Source organism: Otolemur garnettii, unplaced genomic scaffold (assembly GCF_000181295.1).
Source record: "Otolemur garnettii isolate 467f Iridium unplaced genomic scaffold, OtoGar3 scaffold00085, whole genome shotgun sequence".
Classification (NCBI taxonomy): Eukaryota; Metazoa; Chordata; class Mammalia; order Primates; family Galagidae; genus Otolemur; species Otolemur garnettii.
The window spans coordinates 2,114,741-2,124,800 of NW_003852480.1; the positions used below are offsets into that span (position 1 = coordinate 2,114,741).

General features: G+C 39.3%; 1 protein-coding gene across 1 annotated transcript in view; it reads left to right on the forward strand.

Moving 5' to 3' along the window:
- TMEM144 (transmembrane protein 144) overlaps window positions 1-7,269 on the forward strand; it is a 35,482-nt gene extending 28,213 nt beyond the window's left edge. Inside the window, exon 11 of the mRNA XM_023516043.1 lies at window positions 6,659-7,269. Within this exon, the coding sequence (XP_023371811.1) occupies window positions 6,659-6,742 (84 nt within the window). The 3' untranslated portion in view covers window positions 6,743-7,269. The remainder of the gene's footprint in view (window positions 1-6,658) is intronic.
- Window positions 7,270-10,060: the final 2,791 nt, after the last annotated feature.

Sequence of the window (10,060 nt, forward strand, 5' to 3'; positions counted from 1 at the left end):
TTTTTTTATCCTAAGGTTCAAATATCCCTTGAGGTGAAGGGAACTTGGGAATCGAACTTTATATTGGTCCCTATGCCTCCCAGAGGCTTCCGGGTCAAACCAGCAACTTTATAGGAAAACAGTGTGGGTAACAGGTGCTTATTTCCATGACCCTTCCAAGTATGAATGATGGGGGTTTACAGTTCCATTCATCACACAGTTCTTGTCAACTGCACATGCGTGTATTTTCACTAAAAATTGCTTTGCTGGGTGCAATGGTGGCTGCCTGTAGGCCCTGCTACGTGGGAGGCTGAAACTGGAGGATCACTTGGGCCCAGGAGTTTGAGACCAGCCTAGACACCATAGCAAGAACCCAATTCTAAAAGGAAGAAACACGTATGGGATCGGGAGTCCCCCTAATTTCAGTTCCTAGTTCTGTCACAAACTAACTGCATGAGCCTGACCACATCTCTTCACCTCTCCACATATGTTCTTCATCTGAACATGGGGATAAACACCCTGAGAGCAGTAAGGTGCTCACAACAGTGCCAAGAGTACAGGAAAGGCTCAGGAGGGTTCAGGGGTGAGCATCATATGACCTAGCCCAAACTGCCAATAGAATATAAAAAGCCCAAATCAGAGAATGTCTCTGTTTTTAGCCAGGGTAGTGGTGAGTGGCTGTGTTCCCAACTACTCTGGAGGGAGGCTACGATGGGGACATGACTTGAGCACGGGAGTTTGAGTCCAGGCTGGGCAACATAGCTAGACATTGTCTCTAAGAAAAAAAGAAAAAATTAATTAACCAATTTTTTAAAATCATGCTTTAGAACTCTTCCCAGTTACTTTTTTTGTGGAAAAAAATCTCCAGTTGAAGAATACTAATCTGTAATTAGTATTTTGTATGAGTTTTTATCAAACACAGTACAGAATAACTCTCTGTCAAGGAGCCACACACACTGTCATTCCTGTGTTGATATCCAGCTGTAACAGCAAATAATTTTGGGTTCTTAGAAGATCACCATTGCTAATTTCTGGGAATCATAAAGTCAATGTATTCCTAGCTGACCTTTAATATTGAATTTTAGATTTAAAACATCATTTCAACCATCCTAAGTGAAATGTTTTGATTTGAAAAGCCATAATATTATAATATAAGTATAATTCCCAGATTTATATTAAAGCAGGAAATACATGAAAATTGTTTGGGTCACCAATACAATAATATCAAGTGAATTAAAAATCCTCTTAGCTGCATAAAAGAATTCTTTCCCTAACCAGCTGGCCTAGATTTAATTTTTCAAAATCTTTTATGAATGCTAAAGAACAGAACATTCAGGAGATTTTTTTTTCCCCTAAAGACATCTCTTAAAAGACACCTCAGACCAACTAGATAAGTAAACCAAGTAAAGGTTTAATTCTGGAATGCAAGGATGGTACATAATACATAAAATAATTTATGGTATTTACTGCCATATTAGAGACACAGAAGAAAAGGGGTGTGATCATATATACTGTATCAACCTCCTAATAAACTAGAAATAAAAGGAAGCTTTAGCTGGTACAGGACGTCTATCAAAACAAAACAGCAAATATATACCTAAGGTGAAAACAAGAGGTCTCTGCAAGTCAAAGATTTCTTAACTATCACTATTGCTCAATATTTTCTATAGTTCTAGCTAGTTTAAAAAGACAAGATGAAGAAATGAAAGGAACAAATATATATATATAGGAAAACAAATGAGAAAATTATCATTTGCAAATGAAATCTTTTTACACATAGGAGAATCAGCTAAAAGTCTTAAAGTCCAATAAGATCATCTAATAAGATTTGGGATATCAGATAAATATAAAATCAATAGTTTTCTAATATGCCACCCTAAAATAATTAATAATAGGAAAATGCTGTTAATAATGACTGCAAACATTACGCAAATCTAAAAATAAAGTTAACAAATAACGTATTAGACTTATAAAATGTTATATTTTACTGTAAAAATTTACTGGAGACATAAAAGATCAGAGCAAATGGGGAGGCTCACCCCATTCCTGATGAAACAACTAACTCATTGTTATAACTGGGTGGTTCTCCCAGTTGCATCCACTGTGATCCCTGTAAAATCCCAGGGATCTCTTTCTAGAATTATCAGAGTAGGTTCTAAAGTTTGGCCAATGATTTATGTAAAAAATAAGCAATAAATAAGATAAAAAAGCATGACAGCACATGTCCCATATTTCTGAAACATAGGTAATTAATAGTAGCTGGGAAATTTTCCTATAAAGTAATGATTTTAAAACATTGGAAATGACTGTCTGCCCTTTTCTATTTTATAAAATGACTTTAGCAAGTATTGAAAGAGAGGGCCAAGTTGAAAGAAAACCTTTAAACCTTTTTAAACTTTCTAGAGTTAAAAACAACACACACACACACAAAAACATATAAATCGGTCTACAAACAAAATTCAAGGGATGTCTAGTGGTACTTACCATTGTACGTAGGATGCCTAATTACCTCTTGGCAGCTGAAGGATTTGTTTTAAATACTTTACTTGTAACCGGTTTAGGAAAGAGTCATGAAACAAATACCAAAACTGAAATCTGATAAGAATATTTTTAGAGTATTGTTGTTAGAAACAAGACAAAACTCTCTAAGCTCTAAAGAAGAAAACAAAAGCAAAGCCTTTATCGTTAAGCCTCTTAGGTCCTGTCAGTTACATAACATTACAGTAGTCTTTGAAGATGAGTACAGTAGAACCTCTGCAAGTCGACCACCCAAAGGACGGTGACAAACTGGTCAACATATGGAGGTGGCCAACATAAGGAACTAGGCCTACTGTGCTGTCACGTACACACCGTGCATGGCAGGTCTCTGAAAATTAGGTCAACTTAAGGAGGTGGTCCGTGCAGGGAGGTGGTTCTACTGTATTTAAAAGTCAACAATGTACAGCTGCAAGGACCTAATCTGAATTCCAAGCATCTTTTGTGCAAAAGAGTTAAATTATTCTCTTTAATTTTAATGCCCTCAGTGTATCAGTTGGATGTTTTTGTATTTCTGATGCTCTTTTTTCTTTTCCTTTCTTTTTCCTTTCTTTTCTTTCCTTTCCTTTCTTTTCTTCTCTTTTCTTTCTTTCTTTTAGGCTAGAGTGCTGTGGTGTTAGAGCTCACAGCAACCTCTAACTCCTGGGCTCAGTGATCCTCTTGCCTCAGTCTCCCAAATAGCTGGGACTACAGGACCCCGCCACAGTGCCCGGCTAGTTGTTTTCGGAGACCGGGTCTTATCTCACTCTTGCACAGACTGGTCAGGAACTGCTGTGCAATCCTACCAGCTGCCCACTCCCACCTTTGCCTCCCAGGGTGTTAGAATTACAGGCATGAGCCAAAGCACTCGGGTTCTGATGCCATTTTATATCTGATATCTGTTACACTTTGAGAATGTTTTTTAGAATATTTCACTTTTAAGCTAGATACAATTATATTTTTACCAGTTTTTACTGTATGTCTACAGTGATACTAAAGCAGGGAATTAAACCACAGCAATTTTTATCATGAGTAGCTACTCCCAAATGAAGAATGCAATGGTCTCTTATCTTAGCAGCTACTCGGGATATCAAAGTTAAAAATCTGCTATGGAAAGACATTAGTATGCTCTTTCCAGGGGTCAACACTCACCTCTGACAAAGGCAAGCTGTTGCTGTTGCCCAGGGACAGTCAGTGTTTTTCTCTAAGCAACTGGGCAGTTCGGGCAGATCCTTAACCTTGAAGGGGAACAATCACCTCCCTGAGAACATTAGTCTGGGGTCCATGCAGGTAATAAAATAGAACTTAGCAATTCACATCATTAGGTTGGAGAGTGCTTATAATTTAAGCCCCTTTTATAATTTACGTAATTACATCCATTTCTAATTCATGAAGTATGTTTGGGAATCACCTGAGTGTCTTTATTCTTGGAGTGCCTATTCTGCATCAGTGCTGGTGCCCAGGTTAGCACTGCAGTCTTCAAAACTAAGAAAAAGACGTTGGGGAATCTAAAGCCGGGTGTGTGTGTGAGAGAGAGACAGAGAGAGAGAGAGGTGTTGAATTCAGTTGCTCTCCCCTTGGCAAGGCTTAGGGTGCTGACTTGCACTATTGACACTTACGATGAGAGTGGCCTCTGTCAGCGCTGAGGGTCATAGTGGATCAGACGAGTCAACTAGCCCCACCAAAGACCTGTCTCTGGCATCAGAGTCAGATTAACCCACTCTATCCCAGTTCCTTATTGTGATGAGGAAATTTTGTGTGTGTGTGTGTGTGTGTGTGTGTGTATGGTAGGTATACAGAGGTGTTTTGTTTACATATTTGTTGACATTAAGCTTAAGAGTTACTAATTTGAAAGAGCAGTTTCCTTGGCAGTTTCCCCGTTACCCTCCACCCTGGACTTTGTTTCACCTCTGTCTGCTCTATCCGGATTTGTAACCTCTGGTCTCTGCTTTCTGTGAGTTAAACTGGAAACACAGAGCTCCAAGGAAGTGTGAGGGAAGGAGGTGGGATGAGACCAGACCACACCTTGCCAGACAGAGTTCCATCCCCTGTGGCCAGGAGAGTGGTGTGAGCCTCCCAGCCTTCACTTTGCGTGGTCAGGCTGAAGGAGCCCGGCTTTGGGTCCCGTTCCTCACTGATTCCTTCGGGCCCTGGGGAGATCTCATGAATCCAATCCAGCCCCAGCGATTAGCCCCTGACAGAGCCCAGGGTACTGCTGTTTCTGAACCCACTCCCCCCAAAGAGTGGGTCAGTTCTCTCCCCAGAGACACAATGTTCCATCCCACTGCCTTCCCTGAGTTTTGCCTCAAATGTGGACAGTGTGAGGCTGTTAGCCTGACACACAGCAGTGGCCAAAATTCTCACAAGAGAGGGAGGCCATCGGCCCTCTCTGTTCACTGCAGACCCAAAGCAGGCAGGATGTCTACCACTGCCTGGAGCTGCCACCTCTCCATTCCCCCTTTCTCCTCCAGAACCTGTGTGTGGCTACTAAATAACTTATAAATAAATCATCGTCATGTTTCCTTTTGAGAAAAAGCTAATAATAGAATTATATGAATAGACTATTGGAAAATCTGAATATAATCTTAGATCTTATATCTAAAATTAGAGGTGCTGGCCCCATTTTATGTGGTGATGTCGATGCCTTCTCTTAGAATAACGGGGTCTATCTTTAAGGGATACGCATAAGGACACACTGGCAGTCATGCAGAGGGGAATGGCCAGGACCATGTGGGAGTCTGAAAACATTCCATATGGAAAATGGCCAAAGAGCTAAAGTATTGAAAAGAAAACCTTAGGGGATATAAGAAAGTTGGTTTTCAACATTTGAAGATTTATCTTGTAGGAGAGATATTAAAATCAATCTATCTTTACCACCAGAGCTAGGACGTAAAAGAAATTAAATATTTCTGCTTAACAGAGAAAGGCATTTCTTTGTTAATCCAAAGAAGAGCTGGGCTACATAGGGAGGCGGTTATGTCTCATCTTTAAGACAGTGTCCTGTGCAGAGCAGATCAAGTCAAATGTGGGCATTCTTCACGCCCCTCTGTGTTCCTTCCTCACCCTTCCCCTCCCTCTCCTACACTCCATCTGTGCGTCCTCATCTTCCCCCTCGGGGACCACAGGCACATCCTCACCAGTTTCCTGGTGTCCATCTGCCCTTCCAATTTGTTCTCCATCCTACCTACCAAAAAAGTATAGGCTTTAAAAACTCAAATCTAGCCAGTCACAGTGGCTCACGCCTGTAATCCCAGCACTCTGGGAGGCCGAGGCATGTGAATCACTGAGCTCAGGAGTTTGAGACCAGCCTGAGCTGGAGCAAGAACCCGTCTCTACTAAAAATAGAAAAACTAGCCAGATTTGTGGTGAGCATCGCAGCTACTTGGGAGGCTGAGGCAGGAGGATCACATGAGCCCAGGAGTCTGAGGTTGCTGTAAGCTAGGTTGATATCATGGCAGTCTACCAAGGGCAACCAAGTAGACTATCTCAATTAAAAAAAAAATTCAAATCTAAAATTTCCACCACATCCAGCAGCCAATTCTTTTCACGTCTTCCCATTTCTTGGGAAAAATAGAACCTAACAGTGCAAATCTGCCCCGGCCCATCCCCTCTGACCCTCATCATGCCCCACTTGGCTCTCACTGCTCTGATCACTCGGAACTTCTTTCTGTCCCTAGAAATATATTGTCTTCCCTTACCAGGGGAAGAAAATTCTTTCTACCTGGAATCTCTCCTTGCTGCCTCAGTCACCTGGCCAAGTCACTGATCCTTGTAGTTAGAAGCTCCACTCCCTGCCTGTCAAGCCAGGGTTGTTAACATTCCTGTTACACACTCCCATACTGGCATGGTGATCTGCATGTCGGTGCCACTCTCCTGTTGTAACGTTCTTTTTAGTGATTATTTGATTAATTGCTACCTCTCATATGATTAGCGATGTAAAGGCCAATGCTGATGCCTAGTGGGTAGCCACACGTATTTACTGAATACGTGAAATTAGCAAGGCTCTTGTGGGTTTCATAAGAATCTAGATGATTTCTTAGAGGGAATAGCAAAAAACCACACAGGTGGCAAAAACAGATAGTAAGGTTCCTAGCAATCTGAAGAGTCTGTAAGCTTTATTTGATTCGGGTTTTCTTCATTGCCATTATTCTTTTGTATTATTCAGGGTCTACGAAACTACCTATTAATGATGCTTGCATTTTGCATCATCTTGACTGGAGCACTGTGCACTGCTTTTTCTAAACTCTAACCATCACTGGACCAGCAGGTGGCAGCAGTGATTCAGGGACTACCTCTATGGGACACCAGCGAAAGCAAGCTGAGAACAGAGTTCATTTTCCTAACAGCAAATGGGTCTCAACCGCTCTTGCAATGGGCAAATGATTTTTTTTCTCCCACAAATGTGAGAAGAAAAACTGAGTTTCGGTCAAGATAAATATGAAAAATTCTGAATGTTCATGAAGGTAGGATTTCTCTAAGTGACCAAAAGTTCTCCATTGCATTAATAATAATACCAGTACATCTGAGGGTGCTCTTTTTTTACCATAATGTGTGCCTCACATTTTATAATCTAGAAAAACAGTGTGGAGTTTTTATACAAAGAATTTACGGTGCAAATTTCTAATTTATTATCCTCAATAATGAAGTGAAGCAGAAACACTTTGTAAGGGGGAGGGGGAAGAAAAGTTACTCTATAATGGAATTAAACTCCAAAGATGTCTGGACCGTTTGCTAGATCAAGTAAATGTCACAACTGGTAACTAAAAGTTAAAAAACCCATTTCATTATTTTTAGCCAAAACTTATTTCTGCTTTAAATTAATATTGTGTCATCATATACCCATTTTAGCTCAAAATGCATTTGATTATCTCTGGGTAAAATCTATCCCCAGGGAATAAAAATATACACATTAAGAATATGTGCATAGGGCGGCGCCTGTGGTTCAGTGAATAGGGCCCTGGCCCCATATACTGAGGGTGGCAGGTTCAAACCCAGCCCTGGCCAAACTGCAGCAACAACAAAAAAAATAGCTGGGCGTTGTGGCAGGCACCTGTAGTCCCAGCTACTTGGGAGGTTGAGGCAAGAGAATTGCCTAAGCCCAGGAGTTGGAAGTTGCTGTGAGCTGTGACACCATGGCACTCCACTGAGGGTGATAAAGTGAAACTCTGTCTCTACACACACACACACACACACACACACACAGAATATGTGCATAATATAATGCATTTACAAATATGCACACGCACAAATACACACACAGATATAAATATATGTATGTTATGTTCCAAATTTGGAAACTTAATTTAAAGTGACCAACGCTCTCTCGAAAGTCCTTTTTTTCTGAAATATATTTTTCTAAAATGCTTTCAACAAGAGCTTTTCCTGTTTTCTTTCTGGTTTCCCTGGTGTTTAAAGTAGGCAAAAGACATGCTAGTAACGTCTTTAAGAAAACTCACTGGACCTACTAGTATAATAGTGTTTATGAGGATGGTTTCGAATCCCTTTAAATAACAGAACCCCTTTTCAAATGTAAATTTCCCTCTTCCCACCTAACAGTAGTCTGTGTTACTTCCTGTGCAGGAGAAACCAAACACCATTCTCCCTAATTGCATGGACTCTGAAGCCAGCCTGCTGTGGGTTTAAATCCCATCTGGGCTTCATCTTAGTTATGTGACTCTGGCCAAGTTCCTAAGCCCCTTGTATCAGATTCCTCATCTGTAAAGTGGAGTAAATGATAGCACCAATCTCCTATGGTTATCGTGTGGGTGAATTAAAATCTGTATGCTCCTGACTGTCTGGTACTTGGCAAACACTATGTTAATTATTATGTGTTTTCGAAGAAAACAAAAGTGTCTGTGGATTGGAAAATGCCGTGAAGAGCTACACCTTCTCATGGAAACAATTACTTAATACTCTTCCATAAGAATGCTATTTTAAATTATACTGGAGTTTCTGTGTAATTGTTGGATTGCTAATACAAATAAATATTTGATTGTAAAATGAGTCATTAGGTTATGCTGATAAACTTTGAATAAATTGCCATGATATGAAAGCCATTTGTCTCCTTTTAATTGTATTTTAGACTGAATATATTTTATATTGGAGAGCTTTTAATTATTCTTCAGCTGAGAGTGCCAGTTTATATGAAAATTTTAAAGGTGAAGTTAAGCAGTTAGGGAAGAGAAACAAACAAAAATCTATTACCACTACATAGTTTCTGCTACCAGACAAGGCAATCTATTTCAGAATGGTTGGCAAACAAGCAAATTATTACTTAGAGGTTAGTCTAACTGGGCGATTGCCACATACCCATTTTGTTTGCTAATCTTAGGAAGCGAATAACTAATTCCCTTGAAGTTTTGAGGTTTTTTTTCTTCTCTAATATGGCCAAATTCTTATGTTTATTTAATTTTTGTATAGGTGTGGCTTTCTGTCTTACCTTATCTGAAATGACTCTACTAAAGAGATTCTGCCACCTTGTGTACAGAGATAGCACTACATTAGGTGTACATAACAGCCCAATAAGGCTGCCATCCAGATTATGGGCATTTTCTGTTATAGGAACATAAAATCCTAAGACGTCTTGAAGGGGTAATAGCACAGCCTTTCCCCCAGCTACCAAATCTCCTTGTAGTCCTGTTGTACTGATTTATTTGCACTTTTACTGACTATCTGACCTCTACCTATCAATACGTACAGAGCTGAAAAGCACATGGAAGGAGAATGACAAATTATAGAACTGCGTGTATAGCATGATCCCATTTAGGTAAATTTTTACTAACCAAAACAATATATATATTTCTATCAACACATATTTATGTAAAAAGTTATAAAAATACATCCAACTCATAATAAGGATTGTTTCTTGTGAAGGTGAATGAGATCAGAAGAATGGCAATATTGGGTTCACTGTGAACTTTAGCATTATCTGTAATGTTCAGTTTTTCATGGATATATATGGGTGTTCTTCCATATATGTTAAATAATCAACAGAATGAAATCTCCAAAGCATATATTTAAATGTTAAAGTGATTAATTTGGATAAAGAGAACGGGTTTTTTCCCTCTTTTTCCGTTTTAAATTTTCAAAACCTAACATGCACACATACATAAACATACACACAGAGATGAAGATCAAGACAAAGTTGGGAAATTTTCCAGCTGAAGAGCCCTTCTCCTTAAAGGTAGATGCCACAAACCCACTTTCCTAGCCTCACTGGCAGCTGGGATGTAAGTAATACATATTTACGTATTAAAATGCAAAGTGAATTTCCATTTTTTGCAAGTGTATTTGATGATCTTTAATCATAATTTTGCTCTAGACTTTTTGTAATTGTGACATACTCTCATATGTCAAAGATTTGAGAGACTTTTAAGAGAACTGAAGTTATTTTAAAATTAAAGAGTATTACCTTTCACTCCTTGAAAAAGAGAAAGAAAATAAAAGATTAAGTATTTACCAAATTTTATGAACATTTTATAATTAATCTGTTTAAATGGAATTCTTTTTTTGGTGAAAAATATTAGCACCTGGATGTCATAACATCACATTATCTCTCTCTCTCTCT